This window comes from Musa acuminata, chromosome BXJ1-8, assembly GCF_036884655.1.
Source record: "Musa acuminata AAA Group cultivar baxijiao chromosome BXJ1-8, Cavendish_Baxijiao_AAA, whole genome shotgun sequence".
Taxonomy (NCBI): domain Eukaryota; kingdom Viridiplantae; phylum Streptophyta; class Magnoliopsida; order Zingiberales; family Musaceae; genus Musa; species Musa acuminata.
In genome coordinates this window covers 12622992-12649156 of record NC_088334.1, presented here as the reverse complement: position 1 = coordinate 12649156, position 26165 = coordinate 12622992, and the positions used below count along the sequence as shown (strand labels likewise).

At 35.8% G+C, this 26165-nt stretch overlaps 2 protein-coding genes across 3 annotated transcripts; one reads left to right on the top strand and one right to left on the bottom strand.

Moving 5' to 3' along the window:
* Positions 1-1114: 1114 nt before the first annotated feature.
* Positions 1115-20750, bottom strand: LOC135587566 (vacuolar protein-sorting-associated protein 33 homolog). 2 transcript variants are annotated; one of them, XM_065079124.1, is made up of 22 exons: positions 20575-20749; positions 20450-20489; positions 20286-20366; positions 19953-20147; positions 17836-17946; positions 17689-17754; positions 16152-16259; positions 16015-16059; positions 15586-15642; positions 13208-13299; positions 10114-10165; positions 9933-9989; positions 7698-7760; positions 7518-7624; positions 7109-7231; positions 6555-6636; positions 6309-6379; positions 3515-3595; positions 2648-2705; positions 2497-2555; positions 1693-1786; positions 1115-1546 (listed from the first exon to the last, which is right to left on the bottom strand). In XM_065079124.1, the coding sequence occupies exons 1-22, from the start codon at positions 20625-20627 to the stop codon at positions 1457-1459; spliced, it is 1785 nt and encodes a 594-aa protein (XP_064935196.1). In that variant the 5' UTR covers positions 20628-20749; the 3' UTR covers positions 1115-1456. The 2 variants fall into 2 exon arrangements, with proteins under 2 accessions (XP_064935196.1, XP_064935197.1); XM_065079125.1 differs by lacking the exon at positions 1115-1546 and having other exon boundaries at positions 1705-1804; positions 20575-20750.
* A 3035-nt stretch (positions 20751-23785) lies between these two features.
* LOC135587565 (uncharacterized) lies at positions 23786-25969 on the top strand. The gene is made up of 3 exons (XM_065079123.1): positions 23786-24608; positions 24685-24788; positions 25176-25969. Exons 1-3 carry the CDS (start codon positions 24073-24075, stop codon positions 25868-25870), a joined length of 1335 nt encoding a protein of 444 aa, XP_064935195.1. The 5' UTR covers positions 23786-24072; the 3' UTR covers positions 25871-25969.
* The last annotated feature ends 196 nt before the right edge of the window (positions 25970-26165 follow it).

Below are 26165 nucleotides of genomic sequence, written 5' to 3'. Positions count from 1 at the left end.
ATCTAGCTCTTGTTGTTTGTTCCGTTTGATCAAACACTCCTTTAGCTAATTTATCGATGCATTCATCTCTTCTTTGCTCCATTGGAGTTTTCTGTTTAATGTTTTGTATCTGTCCCCCCCTCGTAATTGTCTGATTTCGCATTATTCCAAATGGAATGATGGTGTCTGTTTGCAAAAGGTTCTGTTGGTTGGTCGCAATATAGACCTTCTAGCAAGGTGAATATTTTCTTAAAACGATTAGTTCCTTGCTTTTGCAGGATCAACTAAGTAGTCTGGAATCCAGATTTTGCTGACCCCAAATAGTTGTGACATTAATTTTGTTATTATTAGAATATGGAGTCCAGATTTTGGCTTGTTGTTTAAACTTTTTGCATGTCGATAAATGAATGAAGGTATAAATTTAGTGTTTATAGTTAACATTGTAGGTAATTGTGATTGTTTCATGTCTTAAGTTATTTTTGTTTATTACAGTCATCATTATTGATGTAAGGCATACTTGTATATCAGATGTAACTTTTTCAAAAAATAAGACATTCTTTTCTGTTACAAAATTACAGTGCATAACGTATGCTAGATTGGTTCTATTCTTGGTAGTTCTCTTGCATAGTCTCCAGTCTCCACTGCTATCTTTTTTCTCAAGGGGATATTTTTACTCTCTATGGTTCATCATGTTGCTTGTAGAAATGATCAAAATGGAGAACCTGTTGTTTTTTTGGCTAGTCATCTATTTTCCAGCTGGTAGAAATGGTCACCGTTCATGTGTTGTCTTTTGTTCCGCTTTGTTTCAGGATCAAATTTTCAAATGATCTACCCTGTTTAGAACGCGTTCTTAATTAGTTTCTACTTGAAGGGTGTTTTAGTTTATTTAGTTTTCTATTGGAATATCTTGATTTTGTTATTCTGATTCCAAACTGAATTCATCTACAATGTGTGTCTTGGAATTCTTCAGTTATGCAGTCTTTTGTAGAACATAATTGCGGTTGTTTTCTTATATCATATGACCTCCTCCTCACTTGGTTGCATAGTTCAATGTTGTATAACATTGCATTATTTGTGACACACTATGTGGGCAGTTATATTGCCCAAATATTAATCACAAGGAACAAACAGTAAATCAAAGATGACCTGCTGATGCAAAAACACGTTCTCAACACTGTTTATATCCAATTGTTCAAATAGTTACAATAAAATATTACATGTGATTGTGCAATCAATTTGTTTTTCGGTTCTTGAAACCTGAATACTAACAACAAATCACCTTTCTTTGTACAATGTTAAAGTTTCTACAATCAAAACCACTTTCAGATAATCAAAGGTCCTTTCGAGGGAAACAGGCTCACTCCAGCCGGTCCAGTCAAAAAGTGCCCAGCAGCATATGAAGCCATATGCTGGTCTTTCTGAATGAAACATTAGGACACTAATGGCTCAGTCAAACACATCAAGGTGGTTTTCCCCCTTAAACGTTGTTCATCATAAGAGTTTCAAGCATTGTGGTCCCATTTACCATTTTTGTAGTCCCAACAATGAAGTCATATCCCATTCCTTCCTGCAAATGGCATGGGAGGATGGCTTAAGAATTTCTATTGCAACAAATTCGGAAGGCATACTTGAAGCAAATCCAACAGGCAAGCTATTTTTATTTTGACCAAGTTTAGAGAGAAGAGAAGGGGGGGTAAAGGTGCAGCAGTATACCTGTGAACTAAGAAAACGAAGAGCAGCAATTTCCGCATAAGTTACTCCTCCAATGAAGATCACCAAAGCTAAGGACCGGCGTCCGTCAGCAACCCTGGTAACAGTTTATATTCTAACATTTCATTGTAGGCAAACATCCTCTTTTTGTCGGCAAAAAGGTTGTACACAATCAGGAAGATGCAAGCAATTCAGATTAAGTTACCACGATAAAGGAAATTCTATGTCAAATTTCCTTTCTTTATTCATATATAAATTTATCAAACAGGTAATTTTTCCATTTTGTCATTTGCTTCCACTTCTTTTAATTTTACCCATTCACTCTGAGAATGGTAAGATGATCAAACAGGAATTACATTTCAAGTTTCTTAATTCCTACAGCCTCATAATTAGCCTCAGTTAGCCCATGATCACTGATTTTGGTCATCTACTGAATGGTATACCAACTCAAACTGCCTATATCAATTGACAAAATAATGAAAAATGAATTGGACTGCTTTGATCTATGGATATTGGACCATATCGTACACATCATAGTACACATATCAATGGATATTGGACCATATCGTAGTGACCATCCCTAGTCAAAATAAAGTAGAGCCAATTTTGCTTAGTACACTTTTATAACAATATATAGTTTAACAATATAATAGTAACTAATAAAATCTACAATTTTTTAACAATTAAGCAAGCTCAAAATAGTCAAAATAATATACTTAACGAGCTTACAGGAGAGAAGAGTGAAGTGTAAAGAGTTACACAAGTTCTAAACCAACTTTAAAATGCTTGCAAAAAGTTTCGAAGTACCTGTCAAGATTAGATTGGAAAATGGGATTTGCGTCTAATGAACTGTAACTGGAAGCACCCTAATACACAAACAAATAAAAGCAAGATTTTCACAATTGCAAATATAAAATTTATCTACAATCTAAGCCAAATAGGAAATTTGCAAACATACCCTCTTTAGATCCACATGAGGTCCTGGTAACAGCTTCATTATTTCTTCAATAGAGCGCCTGCTTGACAACTTGGTTATAAGAAAAGGTCTATGTATGACAAAGTACAAACTTTGGACCATTTTCATGTATGTAATAAGCACAATTAAAAAGAATATTTATCTACTACTCTAAGGTTTTATACATAGGTCCATTATCCAGACAGGTATGGTGTCAGTATCATTGAATAAAAAATAAAAAATTACTTATGTATTAGTATCAAGTCATATGTTCCAATATAGGTACTTGGTTAGAAGACTAAATACTAGTTGGCATGTACCAGAAATTCCATATTTAAAACCATGGTCATATTTTCCATCTTTGCTGAAGGCACTTAACAACTCTATGAAGCACCACTCTGCTTTCCAGCTCAATATATTTAGTGGAAAATTCAAGAGTGTTCATCATCTAGTTATATTTAGTGGAAAATATTGGCTCCCACATGCTGGTAAATAGCCTTTTGAAGCCCCTCTTGTGTAGGCAAGTCAATTCACAAAAATTCACGAACTAGACAGGGTTGGCTAGGATAGAACTGGTTAACCTACTAGTGAGTTAGGTTCAACCATATGGAATGACTATATTGATCCTTGATATTTCACTCTATAAAGGGCCCATCCTACAAAAAACATGAAATCATCATGTCCTTTTTTCCTTCTCTAGCCAAGTCTTTTTTGGTCTTTGAAAACATTGTAGGGAAGTAAAACAATAGATCCTTCAACAGCTCAACAGAAAAGCAAAGATACCAAAAAGCAGGACAAATAAGAAATTTGTAGTACTGATATCCACTAAATTAAACTGGAAATAAACATGGTTGAGAAAAAAAAACCTACCATCCAGATCGAATCGCATGTTGTATGAGCCGAATGCTAAGAGGTGCATATCCAGAAAATATGTACGAGATATCATTGGGGCTGAAATGCAGTCAGGGATGCTAAAACACTCAGATACAAATGGTTAACATTTACTGGAAAGAATAAAAAGTCAAGTACTAAAAGCTGTGTGCAATACAATACTGATTTAACATGATAGTGTGCAGAAAAACCTGAAAGAGCATAACATATAGGAACATCAACAATTTATTCTGTATGAGAAGTTTCTGGATTGAGTTTACTACATCCAAGGACACAATCGACTAAAGTTTGCTTTAAGCATCTATACAATGAGACTTGTCTACGGATAATTCTCTCGGCAGTGTAAAATAAGATGAGAAAAATAATTCTCTCAGCAGCACATGATAATTAACTATCCATTGACACCATTGGTTTCATCAATGGAGAATAAAAACATTTGTTCTGTTCTAGAATTCTTGTGTCCCAATACATCCAAGGTAACACAAATAATAGAGCAAATGGAATTCCAAACATGTTTAGAAAACTCTGAATTACTATATTCTAATTTGGTGACAACTTACAAAGACAAAAGTAACAGATTGTGCTTAAGTAACTTGTTTTGTCACTCACACCCACCTCCCAAAAACCATTAAGAACAAACTTATAGATAAAATTCTTACCAGAATTGACAGATGGCACAAAAATACAATCTCTCAAGCAGGCAAGGTCATTCTCATTGATTCTGTCATCAACTCTATTCCCTTACACTCCTTAGCCAATTCTTGGCTTCCAAATAATATGATAGCCCACCTTCATAAATATGAGTTTAACTTCTAGCTTCACCCTTGTATTTAACCTTAATCATGCTTGGAAACTTGATACTCTTACTTCCCTTTTCTGTACTGAACTTGTAAACCTCTTATCCTCTATCCATATCACCATGCAGTCCTGTGATGACACTTAATCGTTGGCCCACCTTCATAAATATGAGTTTAACTTCTAACTTCACCCTTGTATTTGACCTTAATCATGCTTGGAAACTTGATACTCTTACTTCCCTTTTCTTTAATGAACTTGTAAACCTCTTATCCTCTATCCATATCACCATGCAGTCCTGTGATGACACTTGGGTATGGACGCCTCACCCTTCCGGGTTAGCAACATCCAATAGTTTATACACTTTCTAAATCAAGGACATAGAGACCCAGGTAGAGAATGGCATGGCTGGAAGGTGATTTGGAGTGTCAATGTTTTTCCTAGAAATAAGTGTTTCCTTTGGAAACTCCTATGGAACAGACTACCTACCTCACTCTATCTATCTAATATCATACACTGTTACCCATCTCTGTGCCCAATTTGCCACATTGGTCCTGACTCTACTTCCCACATTTTTTTCTGTTACTTTGCTATTGAATATTGGAACCTCGCACAATATGCTTTGGGATTACATTTTCAGCACCTTAATGAATGGCCCAACAGTATTGGTTGTATGAAGGAACCAATCTCAACAAATCCTCTTCTACTTTACTTTCGTTAATTTTGACTTCCCTTTGGCTGCTTTGAAAGAACAGAAATGACGCTCTATTTCGTTAATTTTGACTTCTCCTAGCACCATCCGGTGTAAAGTCCAAGCCCTTGTTTGTGCAGATATTTACACACCCAATCACGCCTCAACTATTTGGTTCCCAAAAGGAACCTTCTCCTTGGGGCATACAAAACAACCAATTCCATTTCTCATAAGCTTGCCAACATAGCTAGAACTCATTGCTCCCCTAGATTTTGCGATGCAAACTTCAATTTTTTGTTTACTACTTATGTACCAAACAACACAATAATGACATTTTTTTCTTTTCTAAAAAAAACTTGTTAATGATTACTAACTGAATTAATTTTGTGTGAACAATTAGAGAGCTTTTATTATTTGTAAGGACATTGCATCTCATAAATCTTTCTACTGCATCCAAATATATGTTAGTATTACATCTGAATTTTGTGCAGTTTGAAAATGGATATAACATTGATAGAGCAAATCTCCTAAAATTGTCACTAGAGCTTTGTATTTTCCAGCACAAACAAGTAGATATGCAATACCATAATATACCATAATAACTGGTGCTTCTAATAGCAAAATTCATGAATGACAATTGATAAACTGTTACGGCACATGGACAGAGCAGACATTAATAGTTGCAAGCAAAAGGAAGCTTAGAGCAACAACAGTAAAATGTAGGTATTTTAATTTTTAAAGATATTCACACAGGGATACTTCTTTCCCTAATAGACTATATACTATATAAAAAAGATTAATGCTGAATTTAATGTCCAATACAGATCAACAGATGGTAATCACGGAAAATAATGGTATAATGGTTCTAGATTTAGTCTGTTATCGACCAATTAATCTTTAGAAGATAACAAAATAATGTATAGAAGAAACAATGACAATTTGATGAGTACAGGATCAATTAACAAAATAAAGATACTGTTCCGAGGAATTGCTACATCAGTGTAACTGACAATCCTTGGTGCCACATGCAAGATTAATTATATTTAGTTTGAAAGTATTAAATAACACCTACTATCATCCCTTTTAAATCAGGTAGCAATGTTGCATTCGAGATCAGAACTCAATTATAAAAAGTCATATAAGAGGTAGAAAATATGAGAGGCACATGCCAAAAGTATAGTCAATCGGACAAGAAACAGCATGATTAAAAAGCATAAGATAAACGAGTTTAGTCAATATATAATAATCACCAACAATATGAAAACAATTGTGAATACATAGATATACTTGGCCGTTTCAGTGTCCTCAACAATAAGTTGCAAAGCTCGAGCAATAGTAAGCCAGTTGCTTTTAGATTCCTACACAGCAGGTCAAATGCATATGAGAAAATAATGGAGAAAACTAACCCAAAAGAAAAGAAAACGTGATAAAAACTAAAAAGAGAGAGAGACTGTCCATATAACAAATAATAGAGGCATAATGAATAGATCAAACATAACAAAATACCTCAAATTCTAATTTTATGGTACCTACCTGTTTCTTAAAGAGGCCTGCCTTTTCCAGATTATACAATGTGGGCATATGCTCAAATCCATAGCTATGGAGTATCTCTCTCCTAATTGAGAAAACAGAGACATCTTATTATTGAATATCAGAATGTCACAGTAACTAAATAATGATTATGACAAAGAAAAATGAATCTAATATGGTCTCCACCACAAATGTCAAATATTGAACAGTAATATAATTCTTTATAAATAGACAGTTGCACAATAAGCAAAAAGTGTGCCACTAATGACATCATCGCACTAATGACACTAAACATTGGCAAGACAATCACATGTTTGAACATTGAGGACAATATAGCATCATAAATAGTTCAAGAGACTTAACAAAACTATGCATTGTACTTTATAAAACAACAATGATAATGAGCAGTGAATGCCCAAAGGCTTCAATTGCTGAACATATCAGCCATGCTTACTTGGAAGAAACTCAATATTTTCTTAAATGCCAAAAAATGTAAAACTATAATAGTATCATCCAAAAAATAAAAATAAACTGATATGTTAATGATGAAGTATTACCTCAAATAATCAAAGTTCTTTTTAGGAAGACCAGAGTTAGTAATGGAAAATAACACCAGCAACCGTAGCACATTGACAAGTGGTTCCTGTTTGTGGATCATCTCCTCAATGTACTCAAAACATCTGTCATTTGGATACACTAGCTAAGATTAAACAATATAAAAGAAATTAATATTAAGAAAAAGATCAACTTTTTGCTTTTTATTAATTCTAGGAACTCAGTTTCATGAACATGAAGCATCTTGAGTTATAAAGGGACTAAAAAATGAGTACCAACATAGCAATTCCTACTCATAGAACAGAGACTACAGAAGTTTTTTCTCTAAGAAAAAGTCACCAGCTGCCTCTATCCACTAAAATATTAGAACAGATAAAAACTGAAAAAGAGAAGTTAGATGAATTAGCTTACGCTTCAAAATTCTGAAGCTCAAGAATTGTTTGTTCTATGTCTAGTCGAGCATGGAATGATGGTTTGCAAGTAAAAGATTGCAAATGATGGGCGAGATTTACATGCCTCTGGAGAAAAAATCAGCTGTAAGTTCATGTAGAAGTTTGAATTAGAGGAAAGAGAAAAGACAATGGAACTTACAGCTATTTCTGGTACTGAATACAACTTTTTAGCAAAATCCCTCAGCTTAGATACAGATTGAGACTGTTATATACACAAGCAACCATAAAATAAGTAACATAATACAGAAATAATGTTCATTCAAATCACATGGAGCTTAATACTGCTACATCTATATGTCAAACTCAACAGCATGACAACAAGATAAGAAGTTATGCACTGAAAAGCAAGAAGGAAAATTTAAAAAATTAATCTACTGCTAACTAACTCTGGATCCATTAGCAGGCCAAAAGATAGGGTAAAACATCAGTAGAAAAAACATATACATGTGAAATTTGAATAGAGTGTAACTCACACAACATCAGAAGAATTTAATAATAGAAACTTCACATGTACAGGGATCTCTGATTGTTTAGTGGGCTTCTGTCATTCCCATTAGTTTATTCAGTGTTGTAACACAGTTGGAGTGTGAATCAGAACCCATGTTTAAAAGAAACTGAAATAATTGCCTATACACCATCTCTTTTCCATGACTTACCACAGAATCAGCTCAAGCAGGGCAAACAACCATGAAGGTATATATGGAAAAGACAAAGCAAAAGCACAATAATTTATATGGTATCAAGAAAAAGAGGAACAAGTTCCAAGTCAGCTCGTGAAATCTGAAGATGCTTAATATTCTAAAGAAAATTAAAAAAGAGCATAATACTGTGGGTATGAAACTAGTAAGTCCAATGTCCAGAAAAATAAGCAGTATGGTCATATCATGCTAAGACTCAATGAAAAAGGCATGAAAAACACATGTATATGGATCTATCAACCACAAAAAAAGACATTACAAAAATCCAAGTCTTATACAAGCCACGAAAGGCAATAATAATTACGTTGCAACTAAACTGTTTTACAACTACAAAAAACATTTTTTTTCCATTTCTTTCCTCTTAATCCTTTTTTCCCTTCTATTACTGTAAGTTACTTGACAATACTGATTATGTTTATGTTGCCAAGATAAGAATATTGAGATGGTTGTGTAGAGTTACCAGGAAAGATAAGAAAAGAAATATTTTTATTTGTGAACAATCAAGAATCGCTTCGATAAAGGATATGATGAGAGAATCATTTAAGATGGTATGGACATATGCCTAGGAGACCTCCGGACGTGGTAGTCAGAACAGGTGAAATAATTAATGCTAGTGGTATGAGGAGAGGTAGAGAATAACCTAAAAATACCTTAATATAAACTATAAATAAATATTTAAGTACCAGGAACTTAACTAAACATATGACATTTTACACATTCCAATGGTGGCAAAAGATTCATATAGCCAACCCCGAATAGTTGGGATTTACGGCTTTGTTGTTGTTCTATTACTGTAAGTTAGAACAACATCAAAATGTAAACCCAATTACAACAACCATGGCTGTTGTGAAGATGATCAATAAAACGAAAGATGGCAAAAGAGTTGGAGACAATCACAAGAAGAAAAGGACAAAGATTAAATACTGTGAAGGTAGAATGGCAAATGAAATAAATATCTCAAACAATGAAACATTAATCTAGCTGTGGGTTACCTTTGAAATAAATATCAAAGATTTAACCTAGCATACAATGAGGGCAACCTTTGTCTAACTATCATATTTTCATTCTTTAATTTATATGGATCACTTTTTTTTCCCCCTTGATGAATTGAATTTTCTCATGATATTTAAAGATATTTACTCATTAATATGAGATGAAACTATAAAAAATATGGATGATAACAGAGATTTTACAAGAAAAAGAAATTAACAATTGAAATAATTTGCTGGGATGACAGTAAGCAAAAGCATTAATAATGCAACATGGCTACCAAGATTATTACTGAGAACTCTCAACAAAAGTTGGTGCCTATTTAGCCATATCTAGCGGATAATTTTTTAAAGAATGTTAAGTTAATGCATATGTTTTGACTTCTTTTAAAACATTCAATCATACGTTTTTAAGGAGTGCTTAAGGAACAGCCCAACAGAAACAAGGAACTACAACATATAACGTCAGTTTACTTTCTTAATGAATACTCAATTCAAAAATTAACAACAATAAATACTTAATTGCACAAATCTGCAAATAGACATAAACAATATGAAATTATAATGAGACGTTGAAGTGGTGAGATACACTAGGCTGCTCTGTTTTAACATCAACATCAAATAATAACAGAAACTACTTCCCCAGTGGAAATCAATAGAAGCATAGAGTTCTGTTATAGTCCTTACAGTAGATTTTACTTCTGCATAGTCTTGTTGGATTGAAGTTGCCTTTTGGCGCAGAACCTGCAATTATTAGTCCAAATCAGTAACATTGGAAAAACAACAAATAGTCCATATTTGATGATATAAGTTTACTAGCAGATTGAATATTGAAAATGGAGAATAACAATGAATGAAACTGAACAACCTGAACCACAACTTCATAGTTCATATCCCGGATTTCCTTGTACAACTTGTCACTGAAACAAAAGAAACATAAAGAAAATGTAAATGCAGAGCTATTCTGGGTACCATTACAATATGTAAACCTCTTGCACTGGTTCATCTCTGTATCCAGTTGGTTCAAAGTAAAGTCAGATAAGCAAACTTAGGTTACTAAAACCTAGTTTTACTTCAATTAGGGTAACAAGAGAATGGCAGTATCTAAACGTCCATATGCATATGTTAAACTACAAAATTGTACAAAAATGTTAAACTAGAATTACCAAGCACTTCTCATGGTAGCAAACAAAGATTTGTGCCAACCATTTGGCACAGAATTCAACTGAATCACATCGGATCTGATTCAACAATATTCTCTTGTGAAGTAAAATATAGAAGAATTCAACTTGAAAATGTATGAAAACAAGTTCTATGCACAAGAAATGCATGTAAAAGAAAGCAGGGAAAGTTTTATGTTAATTCTTAATGATACTTGAAGAATTTTTTCATAATTTTCTCAAGTTTAAAGGTGTCTCCTCTCTATTTGATAAGTTCTTTGGAAATGCCCAGCCTTTGGTAGGGGAAGTTTTTGTGGTTGGCACTTAAGGATAGACAAAATTCATTCAACACATATCATTTTTAAGGAATCAATGGAGAGAAAATGCTTCTTACAACTATTACAATTGCTAGGATCAGTGATTTAAATAGGCGCTCGCCTAAGCGCTCGAGCGAGGCGAGGTGAGGCTCGAGCACCTCGTGTGTGCACCAGGCAACGCGCTTCAATGAGGTGCCACTTGGGAGCTCACCCAAATGCAAGCGCTCAGCGCTTTGGGCAAGTGCCCGATTCAATTAGGCGAACCGAACCAGTTTTAGGCTAGTTCGGTTCATAGTTTCTTACCTCAAAAGCCATGCTTCATGCACGCATGACCCCAAGGAACCCTAGTGCTACTTCTGCCTTTGCCGCCGACGCTTTCTGCAGCTGCCTTAAACGCAAACACAGCAGATCGAACCTTCCTCTATTGTCGACGGACAAGTCCAACAGCCCTCGTAGCTTCCTTCCACTATCGAGGGAGAGGACCGTAGGCTCCTCCACCACCGACGGACGCCTCTGAAGCTTCTGTCGCTGCCGCCACTACTATCAGCAGCTTCCGCCGTTGTCGTTGCTATTGTTCGCAGCTTTCGTCATTGTCACTGCTACTGTACACAGCTTCCCTCGTTGTCGCTGCTGCTGTCCACAGCTTCCACCACTGCCGTTATTATCGTTCGCAGCGCTACTGCAACTATCTTAAACTAATCATCCGTTGCTGCTGCTATCTCCCTCTGTTACTATTAATATTTTTTCTCCCCCCTCTAACTTTAAGTAATATACTGTTAACAGTATATTTTAAATTTAATATCATATTTTAATTTAAATAATTATATTTTTAAATATATTATTAATTTTTTATATTTGAATATTTCAGAGAATATTTTTTCTCCCCCTCTAACTTAAGTAATATATTGTTAACAGTATATTTTTTATTTAATATTATATTTTTTATTTAAATAATTATATTTTTAATTATATTATATAATTTTTATATTTTAATATTTCAGAGTACCTCGTTTCGCTCAGGCATTTTGGGACCTTGGCGCCTAGAGCTTTTTAAATCATTGACTAGAACGTATCTGCTAGTTATGTCCTTCTCATTTGCCCTTATGTAGTCAAGTATAGGATACAATGGGAGACTAAAAATGCACTTGGAAGCACATTTGAAATGTGCATTGAGGGTCCAATGCACAGTTCAAATGTGAATTGATGTTTGGTATTTTTTTTTTCAAATCATATTTGACTTTGACATTGCATTGCAGATGTTAAAACGTTGATGTTGCACCATGGTAGCATTAGCATTTCAGCATTTGCGGGATGCTAATGTAAATTTTTAATTTTTCAAACTACTCTATGATATTATCTAAAATCACAAGATTGCGAACATGATTTAGTGAGAAACCAACATGACATATGTTTTCTATAAGTTCAAATTTTATTTATTTATTTTCAAATGTTATTCTACATTCAATTATATGATTATATTTTTTATTTATTATATATTTGGGCCATACAAAATCTTTTTGCAAGATTACATACATTCATTTATTTTTTTATTTATTTACTTATTAATTTAAATAAAAAATATTTTTTTGAATAAATATTAAAATATTTGTCATATGATACTCAATGGACTTTTGAAATATAATTTTACCAAATAATACTTACATCAATGCATATTTAAAATGTAATTTTCATCTATTGTTTATTAAGCACTAAAAGCATTCCACAATTGTACATTCACTCATATCTCTTTCTCCAAATGCACATTAAAAATACAAATATACTTCCAAATGCATCCTAAGTTTGAGATATACTAAAATTAACCACATCCTGAAGACCTAGAGAATCACAGGGTTAAGAGTAGATAGAGTTATTAATGGGATTGTCTCTTTATCTTCAATTGTTTAAAGATTTGGACAGCAAGGAATAAGTGTTTGCTTATGTGACAAGTGATTTGCAATTCTATCAGATGCCTTATGGTGGAGAATTAACCCCTAGCAAGGGAAAAAAATAGAATTTTGATAACCGTTGTGTGCTCCTAAAGGCTTCTAATATTCAGGTGCCTAGTTTATATCTATGTTGTTATTTGGAGATTTTTGCATAGAGAACTTTTCTCTTATGAGATGTTTGGGAGGCCTTTGTTCTAGATTCTCTTTCTCTCCCTCCTTTTGTACTCCCTATTTCATGATCCCAATGAACTTTCTAAAAAACTAAATGACAGCAAAAAATCTATGTAGTTGACTCCAAATAGTTGTGATATTAGCTTATTGTTGTTGTTGTAATGAAATAAGTTGACAGGCTTAAACTATCTTTGCCTCAAGTAAATTTCATGCCAAACAACCCGCTATACTTCATAATAGAGGAATAGGAATTGGTCTAATGTGCACTTTTAATTTTTTTTCCATCTGTTTACATTTTCTAACCATAATATCCATGAAATTGACTTCATAGAAATCCTGACACAATCAAAATATTAATAATGAAGTACCTCGAGTTCAGGGGAACCTTAATCTTCTTTCCATCTTGTTGGCCCATTACAGTACCATCAACCTCCACAGACCCATTATTAATTTGCAAGATCTGCATGTTAGTAAAATTTCCATAAAATAAAGTTAGTACTAGGTAATGTTGGATGCACAAAAGTTAAATTATGCAGTGAAATTAATAGAGAATGTCTGATCACATAATATCCTAGAAAATGAAGATCGATGGAAGTAATCATTATTTAAACAAAAATGAGTCAAACAATTATACTTTGTAATAGAAATTTACGTATAACTCATAAAACCAGCAAAACTATAATGTATACATCATCATCCATGTAGGTGGCATGATCCTAACCACCATTGAGCTATTTTTGTAATACCTGTAATACTGCAGTTTAGCCCATATCAAAAGTGAGTAAGCTCTTAAATTGACTTATTAAATCTGATTTAATGGTGTACTGCTACTATTCCAGACTTTATGCATTTTGAACTAGTTGTCCAGCCCCAACAAAGTTAATAGCAGAGTTAGTGGCTCAATTATCCCATCGGACTAAGTTGTGACAATTTTTTCACCATGTACAAGTACAAATAAAAATATTCATGAAGATCAGTGTACACATGAAGAGGAACATTTTCTGTGCATACAAAGATGATGGTGGGTAGGATTAAATTCACACTACTGTGAAAGTAATTGAACTTGAGATATGAGTTTTACTGGTCTAGTTACAATTGACCCAAAAAGTTAACTGAGATATAGATTTTCCACTTACTAGAGACACAATTACTATGTGTGTGTGTATATGTGTGTGTGTGTATACATTATATATATGTATACATATATATATATATATACATGTACATACATACATCATATATATATATGTATACATATATATATATATGTATATATATATATATATGTATATATATATATATATGTATACATATATATATATATATATATATATGTATACATATATATGTATACATATATATATATATATATATGTATACATATATATGTATACATATATATATGTGTGTGTATATATATATATATATTATATATATATATATGTATACATATATAAATATGTATACATCATATATATGTATACATATATATATATATATATATAATATATATATATATACACACACACATATATATATGTATAAATATATGTATACATATATATAAATATATGTATATATATATATATATGTATACATATATATTTATATATATATACATATATACATATATACACACATATATATATATATACACACACATATATATCTATATATATGTATGTGTATATGCGTATATGTATATATGTACATATACACATATATGTATATAAATATATATGTGCATATATATGTATATACATACATATATATGTGTGTGTATATGGATATGTGTATGTATATGTACATGTGTATATGGATATGTGTACACACACATATATATATGTACATATATATGTACATATATATGTGCATATATATGTGCATATATATGTGCATATATATCATCTATATATATATATATACATCTATATATATATATACATCTATATATATATATATATATATATATATATATGTATGTATGTATATATACATATACATCTTTATATGTATATATGTATGTATGTATGTATGACAGTATGAATGTATACATCGTGTGACAAATTAGGCCCTGAGCTGAAATTTTGGTATCATAAATATTTCATATAGGTGTATATATCAAAAAATAAGAAGAATTAAACTACAAAGATGTGAAGCATGTGAAGATAAAAAATTGCAGCTCTAGTTGCATCATATCTATTTTTAGCCATTGAAGAAATTGGAAAGAAAGATATTCATTCATCATGCCGAAAATGTGTCAAACAATGTTCCTGGACAAATTCTTTCATGGATTGCCCCAAAATACAATAAGAGGCATTAATGTACATGGTTTGATTCTACCAAGATTTTGAAACTAGACAACAACATCAATAATTAGGACGAGGCAAAATACTATGACATGTCAAGAGAATGTAAACATGCTATGGTCTAGCATCATGCATAAAGCCTATGCCAAAATGGGGTCAGCACATGCCATACCAGCATGCTGCATGCCACTAAATAAAAATACCTTGATTTCCATTCTTCCCATTTTTCTATTTCATATACTAATAGAAGTACTCCATGAATACAAAGTCATTTAGAACCAAAAGAATATTGTTCTGAGAATATTTTTATTTATATATGGTTTTACTGTTGTCCAAAGGCATCTGCAGATATATTAACAACAAAATAATAATTAGACCAATAGAGTTGTTGATTTGTATCTCCAGCTCAGTGGAGTTCCAAATCTTCTTAGACTGACCTCATCTAGCAGTCCTTCATATGTAAGCTGAAAGCACATAGGTGTCACCATATCAACCTGCAGTACACATGAAATCAGAAAAACTATACAGAGATTTCTAAAGAAATCATCAAGCCTTACAAAAACTTAGAGAAAGCAATACATACTGTAGTAACTGCACAGAAAATTTTAGTTTTGAACAGTAACTTGGAAAGAAATCTCAAAAACAGAAGACTGACAAACATGACTGTATAACAAGATTAAAGAAATCCTCAAGGGTAGCAGATTACATAAGGCAGAGTTAGCAAAGGCTGTTGGACTATAAATTAAAAAAGAAAAAAGCAACACGGAAAGATAATTTTGGCCTATCAAACAAATTAGTGAACACTTTTCAATCATCAACATAGTGTTGTAGACAAATCAGTAATCCAAATTGTGAAAGAAAAGTACCTCACGATCCAGCAAAATAAGTGTGTTTATCTCAGGAATTCCCATCTGAAGAACCATAATAAAATTATTGCCATCAATTATAACACATTGGAAAGATAATTTTGGCAAAAGACACTGGACACATGATATATAATTACATCAGCTGCGTTAACAGGCTCTTCCACTTGCAAGCTATTTAAAATGTCAGCAACCTTTGTTGCTGCCCTCCCTTTAGCCCTCACATTTGGTACTATCCCAAAGGAAAACTGAAATGTAATTGCAAGACTTGATAAAATTAGGCAAGATGCAACTAAAGCAAATTAAAATGACAATACTGATGCAAACATGTTTCAAGAAAAATAAGAGTACGATGCACAACAATGGAGAGAGTTCTTTTCCTCAAATGATCAAAGAACTGTCATATTCAGGAAGTCAACAGCTAGTGCTGGCATAGCAGTGATTTCCTTAATGTGTGACTAGAGAAAATCTAAAACTATACTAGCAACAACATAATTGGTAGTTACTAAAAGCGATGAAAAAAATCAGAAGTTTGATAGTATCCTTTTCCACTACATTAGAAAAGAGTTTCTGACAATAAAATATGACAGAAAAGGAAGATAAACTAATATGAACCATAATCATACAGAGAAAAAGGATGTTCTTTCAAAGTAATGTGTAAAGGATTAAGAATCCATAATTCTAGTATGTCTTCTAAGGTGTCTAGTGAAACTCATTTTGCAGCACTTGCATTGAAGTCAAATGAATACCACCATAAGATATTACCAGATCTTTTATCCACACTATGAATTATGCAATGAGAAGAAGGGAAGAAGTCTTAAGAAGTTCACAAGTACCCATGGTGACCTGAGAGCTAACAGTGTTCCCAGAATGAAAGAAACTATATATATATATATATATATATATATATATATATATATATATATATATATATATATATATATATATATATATATATATATATATATATATATATATATATATATATATATATATATATATATATATATATCTCACGCCCCCTTCCCCTGAGCCTAAGGGGTGTGGGGCACACCATCGCTCGCCAGTGCAGACAGCCCACCTGTCTTCCATTGTCGTCAGTACTTCCCCTCGTCTTCTTTTCCCCATCCTTCTCCACTCTCTTGGTACTTCAGCATGTACCAGCATACCATGTTGGTACACCCATACGAACTGGATCCATAATGGTTTAACTTTAACCAGAGACCAGTCACATCCAATATCAGAGACCTAGAAGTTAGAACCATGGTTGGAATACCTGGTACATTCTAGAAAAGGAATGTTATTCCTGCATTCTGTCTTATGCAAGTAACAAGAATATGATGGATTGACAAATAATAAAAGATGTATGTAGCTCTCAAAAAGTTCTCAGAACCGAATGATAAAAGGATCTATGCAGCTAACTTCAGCTAATTTGAATATCAAAGCCAGAAGATAATTTTGGACATTTTAAAAAAAAAATAAAGGAAGCATATCATTTTTCCTCACCAACTGTTCAAGACATGTGGCAAAGGAAATAGATCTGAACAAACCCAATAATATGAACATAAATTTCTAAGAAGCTAGAACAAAAGTAAAGCAGACTACATTCAATAAGTAACACATACGGTAGACGGCAAAAGCATCCATACATATTTTTAGTGTACGGCAACAACATACCTCCAGCTTATGAATAGCTTTTGCAATATGCCAAACCGAACTTGTGTCGCCATCAACATAGCACTCCTACAATATCCACAACAAAACGTGAAAAGTGTTTTGGGACCTAAAATGATGGAACATATCAAGTATACTTATCTTGTATACCTTGTATGCAAGATCAAGTTCAAAAGATAGAACATCCTCATCCAATGGCAACAAGTAAAAAGGGTATTCTCCAATAGTCAATATATGATGAACCTTTTCCTCTTCAAAGATCTGCAAGAGCATATATCAATATTTTTAAGCAATTACAATTTCTCAATTAACAAACTTTTACAGATAGACTATCAAAATTTTCAAATAATTAGAAATTGCAATTTTAAATGCAATTTCATTCCAAAAAAGCAATGCTGGAAAGTAAGAATAACCAAAATGGAGATGAAAAATGAAAAAGGTCGGAATGAAATTTTCTTCATAAAGAGACATAAATCCGGTTAAAGGAGATATGAGAGGACAAAAATTGGCAACAAACAAAATTCTTTAATAAATTTAACAGAAGATGACGATGACACAGAAAAATAATAATAAGAATCTAGTAACTTCTGGTCTTCAATTGGAATTGGATTCATAAGAAAGCCAAGCTCCAAAAAAATTTTGTTATTGTTCATTAACATACACTTGGCAATTGGCTACCAATAAACAATGAATTGCCTTAAACAATGATTGACTTTACTCAATGCATTAGGATGGCACAAAGGTTTCAAATAAGTGGTTTGATATCGGCTTCCATATGTTGGACCCCAGTACCTATCACGACCAGAGTCTGGTGGGCTAACTGACCCATCAACTTCGTTTGACCTAAACCACTGGTCAAAATACTTAAGCTGAAGTTAACAATAGTATACCAATCAAAGTTGGCATGGTGTTACAATCGTCCCCACTCAAGGACTTGACACCCTCGTTAAGGCCTAGAAGAGCCCAAATCAAATTCTAATATGGTACATGTAAGGCATAGCCCAATGATGACTCCACACCATGAAGAGTCCTCTAACCCCATCCATGGGTAACCCTTTCTTACTCGAGCCTCCTCACCAAGATCAAATACTAGGACGGCTCTGATATCAAATGTCATGACCCGAGCCTGATAGGCTAATTTATCCATCAGCTTCGTTTAACCTAAACAATTGGTCAAAAAACTTAAGCTGAAGTTGGCAATAGTACACTCATCAGACCTTTATAAGTCAATATTAGACTTGCCCATTTCCGAAATAGGACTAATCGGGCAGTACCAGTATACTGAATTTGTGACAATTTGCTTAAAAGTTAAAGTTACGTCGAACAAAAATAATATTAAACAATTTATTTTCCAAATAAAGTACAGAATATTCAAGAAGCAATTATTTTCTTGAGGACTGTAGCGCTTCGATTAATCAAATTGAAGCTGTAAAAGCCAATTAATATCCAATAAGAAAATTGATATTAACAAAAACATACTCCCCATATAATAAAGAAGCATAAAAGTAATGATGTGTGTATTCAATAGATAAAGATTTTGGCAGCCACAGTAGCAGATACCTCTAGAAAAAGGCAAAAAAGCCTCGAAAGCAGAGGTTTTGAAATACTGCATAAACCAGTTTTGTGTAATCTATAACATCAAAAGGCTTGGGTATCGAATTTAGAAATTTCACTATCATGGTAACAACTAGACCCTTAACAAGATGCAGCAATGGAAAGAAAATTAGGAAGGCAATGGTTTGAGGAAGAGATGCTAAAAGTTGTAAAAACACAACAAGAAAGATGATTGCTTCAAACAAGCCAGTTATTTCTTCGGTGTAAGTATGGCAGTAGAAAAAAAGTTAAAAGTTGTTGATATAATCAACAAGTAAAATGACAAGACATGTACAAGTAAACTTGGTAGCGATTTGAGCATGACAAAAAAAAAAGAAAGAAGAAAATAACAGCTGTCTTTAGGTTTACAACAATGATGATAACTCAATTGCCAAAGTTCAGTAACGATCCTGAGAAATTTTATGAACTCCCATATCAGCTTTACTTGGAAACAAGCATCAGAATTTCTCCTTTAACCCATCCATGCTTCAACAGATATGTATATATGAACATGATCTTTGGTGTAATTACTGTATATTATAAGAATAATAATGATAATAATAATAAAATAAAAGAATATGTGCATCAATAGAACTACAACTATGTGTTCGGACAAATATCTATGAATATAAGAAGCCCAATGTGTCAGAAATCAATTATCTATAATTTTTCACCTTCTCACAGACAACTGTCCGACGTGGAACAAAATAAACAAAATATTCCCTCTGGACTCCTTTGGAAAGATCGTACTGAATGTTGGATGAGATAAACTTCATTAAATTGATCTGCGGTCGCACAAGATACAGAATCTTGGAGCATTCGGTTTGAACAGGCTCTGCAGAGAGATGTCGCAATTCAGCATCATTTTCCTGATGCATCACCGTAACCCTCATCATATAGCACGCGAGATCATAAAGAAGAAGTACTAAAGAAGAAAAGGAAAACGGAGGCGCAGTGAAACAGACTACCAAGAATCAAAAGACACCAAGAATCAAGAAACCGCTTACCCTGAGAAGCGACGTCTGGATCAAAAGCGAAAGTGATCCACCAATCTTCGGATCGATGACGAGACATTTCTTCCCTCGAATCTACAGAGAAAGAAACCTAATCGTCAAGAAGAGGAAAGGAAACAAGAACTCGAAATCGGGCCGGCTGGGTTCGAGGATCGCACATTCTTGAGAATGTTGAGAAGATCCTTCTGCGATTGCTCCCTGGTACAAACATCAGGAATATCAATTAGCAAGACACACGAACGGAAAACCGAGGAGTTCGATGATGAATCAACGAGGCTGATGCCTGAGGGAAGCAAGATTGACAGGGGCGTTGTCGAGATTGGGGATCTGCGCCATGAAGCGAGGTCGATCTCGCCGGGCTTCCTGAATCGTGGCGGAGAACCTTCTTCTCCGCTATCGTTGCCGTCGTACCTTTCCCACCGGTCGGTCAGTTAGGGGCCGTCGCTAGAAATGGACGGAAAACGATCGGGCCAGGGATTTAAACGAGTCCCAACTCCTGCTCGACTTCCATCAACAGGTTCGAGACTAGGCCTCACCCGGCCCATTCCGGTCCCTATCGACCCGGTCCGGCTCGGCTTAGTTTGATGCTAGTGTTTCGATTTCTGTTCTCAAATACATGACATTGGTAGAAGTGTCTTGCACCAAATCAAACTAAGAGATTTTGACGACGATCCAATGAGTCTCATGATCATAGGGAAGATATCGATTGATCAATCATCATTTGCATACGATGCCTAAGAAAAAATAAGGAGATAAAAATTATCCCTAGCTGATTTAACTATATAGACATGGATCCAAAGCAAACACTCGTGTGGATAAAAGATAAGGATAGATTGTTAGAAACGATTAAGGATTGTCTTTCAAATATTCAATCCTTTTATGATTATGTATAAAAACTTACTCTTAATATAATTATCAAGAAGATTATTTTTTTATCATACTCATCCTCCTCGGGTTGCTAATTTAGATGTTAAAAAGATAGAATTAAAAAAATTATTTTAACCTTGATCTTCATGTAGATGACATAGCGAAAGCTTTGTATTTTTATCTTAATCACATTCTAGACATACCTATACACACGAGTCAAAACTAAGTTGATTGATCGAGATATTAATGATATATTATTGTAACCCTAATGATGTGGATATGATCACATCATTCACAATAAATAGCTTTTTTTATTTTTACATAATCATATACGTGGGATTGCATCCATTATCATGTCCCGGATATGTTGCATGATCTTAGTAAATATTTATATTCGTGTGTGTTTGTAATTAATTATCCTCGGGAGATGGGAGTGGTGGCAAGCACATCACATGTTCAATCATGGATTCTAACATGGCATCGAGGCCCTCTCATCTTTTGTGCTACGGGGCCACGCATAGACTTGCATAATGCACCTTTGTAACGTCTACAAGGCAATTCAATGTATGTTTCTTAAGTTATATCAAATTGTATCCAATATGCTATGACACTGATCGAAATATGAGATGTATCGATTAGGCAATAGTGGGATTCCTTGGTGTTGACTGTGTAAGAAATGAATCCCGTCTGAACCTAAAGTAGGATAAGTCAATAAAGAGCCTGCCAGCAGAGTATTAATTGCGGAGCTCATACTGCTGCAAGTCATCCTCCCCATTCGAATCTATACCCCACTCTTCCATGTGGGAAAAGCTAGACAGCTTTACAACTTGGGACGTGAGCAAGTCAAAAAAAAGTTAAGGACAGCACTGTCAGCTGCACCTTCGTTTTCCTTTTTGCCCTGCGTGGTATGGGCTCATCCAAATGACAGACTTGGAGAATGGAGGAATCGTGTGTCATGGTTTTATCTTGCACAGGGTGTAAAGAAGTTTAATGCTTTGGAGCCGTGAGTCAAGTGGTCTCTGGAAATCATCTTGACGTCGAGTTTCTTGGACAAATGGATGTAACCATCATGGCAGTCGCTGCTCTTCCAACTTGTTCTTCTTCTGTACACGATGACTCCTTTGGCTCCTTGCACTTTTTCTTTTCTGCTTAAAGAATCATTGTGACAAAAAGGAATTGAACTATATGACTGATGGTCTAAATGGATAAAGGCTTCGTTATATCCTCTCTGAAAAGAAGTTTCAGATGGTCGCAAGTCAAAGCAATCATATAGTTATCTTGTGATAAAGGTCATTTAGTATGAAAACCAAAAACTTATAACTCTATTGGGTATCTTTTATCTTTAAAATTAGTTTTTAAAATTTACATGAAAAGATAAAATAATCTCTCATAACAATTTCTCATCGATCTACGGATCGCACTAATGATTGATCGACCAAATGATCCATTATAAGATAGTCCACTGCGATTATCACCCAAAACGGATCATCTTGATTATATTCTTTTATAAAATATATCTAGATCAATACTATTCCTATAGAATCTTCAAAATTAGTAAAGCTTTCTCTTGGGGACTCTGCTACATATAAGTCAGTATCTATGATTTTATCTACAGGATATAATTTTTATTTTTTTGAAACCCCTACATCTAGAAATCTCAAACTCCTTAGTCGAAACAAAATCACATCTCTCCAATATTTAAAGGGCCTTGGTATTTATGATATTTCTTTTTTAAATGCATGATCGACTCTAAATAAATTATTTTTATTTATAACAACTCTTTTGTATTATGGTACAAAATTTTAATTATCGAGTACGATATTCCTCACCGTTCAATGTATTATGTGACACTATCTTTAATACTAATAATGAGCTAAGGAAATTGGTTGGAATAGAATAGAATGTTCTAATGTTTCTTTATTCAAATGTAGAGGTTTTTTTTTTTTGATCTTATTTATGATGGTACTCGAAACTCTTCCTCCATTAATAGAATTTCTCACTCTACTCTTGTCATAAAAAAATTAAAGATATTTATCTCTCCACCGAGTCCAGTGATGATGTTTGGGTTTCGAGTCTTCATCCAATTGGACTTGCCACATTCATAAGTGCTTACAATTGCTTAAAGAAGGGAGGGGGGATTGGAAGGCCATCTTAAATCTTAATATTCTCGTGAAAATAAAATTATTTTTAATCGCTATTTAATCGATCCAAATATTTAATCGCTACGTAATAACATTTCAACTCTTGATGAGGATGTCGACGTTTTGGATTCGATCCACGTTAGCGGATTCAACAAAGGAGGGGATAATTTCCTCGTCTCTTTGCAGAACAGATTTATGGATGCGTTGCATATATGACCTCATCGAACTTCGTAGATGGTAGAACAAAAACTAAGGTGCCACTTGCGAGGCTGTGTTGCCAATGCCATGCTTCGATATCACCTCCAAACATAATATTTTACATGCAACACCGTGCAGCTCATTACCTCCGGTTTTACCGTCTGCAGGAGTCTTTACTCTCCGAGCACGGATTTCTCGCTGTCCGAGTCAATCGCCCATCACTCATCTATCATCAATGTGTCCACCCAGCACCTATTTAATGGTCAATGCCAGCCCTTTAGGTGGTGCAGGTTACCCAACGAAGAAACCAAGACCAGATCAGCACCTCCACCTCACTCCTCGCTCTTTCATCCCTCTTCTTAATACCAGGCACAAGGATCGAGGGAGGGGTAGGAGCCGAAGAGAGGCAAATTAGAAATAGAGTAGTTATTAAGAGAGACGGAGAGGACACAGCGGGGGGAGAGAGACAGAGAGAGAGAGAGAGAGAGAGAGAGAGAGGAGGGGAAGAAGGTTAATGGTGGAGAGGAGGGAGGCCTTCGGTCCTCGTACACCGCCTCCTCGCTGCTCCAGTGCTGATGGCTCTCACCTCCTTCGTTCAGGCTGCCACGCCAACCAGCCACCACCAACATCACCACACCGACGACCGACGTGAGAGAAAGAGAAGGAAGAGGAAGAAGAAGCCGTCTCCACCTGGCTCTACCAGGACGCTGGCTCCACCGTCCCCCTCCTCATCGTCATCGTCCTCATGGGAGCAGTTCAAGAGCCTGCTGAGCTGCCGGAGCACCGCAGCGTCGCAAGTCCACGACCCGTCGTCTACCGCGGCGAGGCTCGGCCGCGCCGCCTGCGGGTCGTCCATCTGCGCGCTGCGCGACGTCTTGCACGGCAACACGAGGGTGGTCCACCGCCCCGACACCGACCTTTCCTCCAGCGCCGGCTCCGTCTCCGTCGCCCAGCATGAGACCCCGCCGCTCGCTCAGGCGGCCCGGTCAGCGCGCCACCACCCGCCGGTGTCATCCGTAGGTTGTGGCGGCTACTCCAGGGGCGGAATGCAGCTGCCGAAGCTGTCAGGGTGCTACGAATGCCGTGCAGTCTCCATCGAACCTTCTTCAAGGTGAATCATGGTGCGTCTACCTCTATAATTACTCGTTATCAGTTACTGACTCTTATTTCTGACGAGACGATCGAAGGAGGTATCCGAGGCCAAGAACAACACTGTGTGCTTGTTCCGAGTGCGGGGAGGTGTTCACGAAGCCAGATAGCCTGGAATTACATCGAGTTCTACGCCATGCAGGTACAACAGTTTATTCTGCTCGATCAACTCGGACTATTTTTGGTTCATCGAATAAACTAGGAGCGACTTGCTATAAAGGTTCAAAGAACAGATTCATTTGAAAGGGGAGAGTCGAGAGAGAGAGAGAGAGAGAGAGAGAGAGAGAGTGGAGTAAATAGAGCTGTCGGTTGGTGCATCCATTGCAGGAGTAGTAGTAATGTTGGTGATGTACGGGTAGACAAAAGACACAGGCCTCTTAAAACAAATAGGACGAGAAATAAGAAGCAATTTGATTAATTATGCTCATCAAATTGTTCGAAGATTAATTTGATTGATTCTTTAAATGTTGTTGGATGCTAAAGACGTACATCAAACTGCGTCTTTATCTCACCATAACGTGCGATACAGTGTCGGAGTTGGAGCCGGAGGATTCGGGACGCAACATTGTGGAGATAATCTTCAAGTCCAGCTGGCAAAACAAGGACCGTCCGATCTGCCAAATCGAGCGCATCCTCAAGGTCCACAACGCCCCCCGCACGGTTGCCCGCTTCGAGGACTACCGCGCCGCCGTCAAATCCCGCGCCCTCCCGCATCTTTCCTCCACCGCCGGCGGCGACCGCCACCACCATCCCTCCCGCTGCGCCGCAGACGGAAACGAGCTTCTCCGCTTCCACTGCGCCTCCCTCTCCTGCTCTCTCGGCGCCCGCGGCTCCACCTCGCTCTGCTCCAACTGCAGCTCCACCTCCAGCTCCGCCTCCTCCTCGCCCGGCGGAGCCGCTGCCTGCGGCGTCTGCACCATAATCCGCCACGGCTTCGCGCGCGCGCACGGCGTACGCACGACAGCCAGCAGCAGTCTCGCGCACGACCGTTGCCCGGCGGCCTCCGTGGAGGACAGCGGCGGAGAACAACGGGCGATGCTGGTGTGTCGGGTCATCGCGGGACGTGTCCGGCTGCCGGCCGACGATCCGGTGGCTGCGGACGCGTACGACTCGGTGGCGGTTGGGGACGGCGGAGAGTCGTACGGGAACCTAGAGGAGCTGCTCGTGGCCAATCCGAGGGCCATCCTGCCCTGCTTCGTCGTCATCTATCGAGCCCTCAGCTGAGCGATCTATCGAAGATTTAGTAATCTCATATGTATTTGGACTTTTATTTGGATGACCTCTAGTTCTCTTTTAATCTCAGTTGTTCACCTGACTTTATCAGATTAGTTTTAACACTTGTTCTTCGTCCACAACATATCAACGATTGAGATTATGGAGGAAAATTGCACGAATGATCTCGGAAGGATCCTTCGTAAGAACACAAGTACTGCTCGCCTAATCTTCCCCACTGTTACGTAGTCTGCACATCCTTTTCCTTGATACAAGTTTGGAAGATGATGATGGCCCAACAGCATCA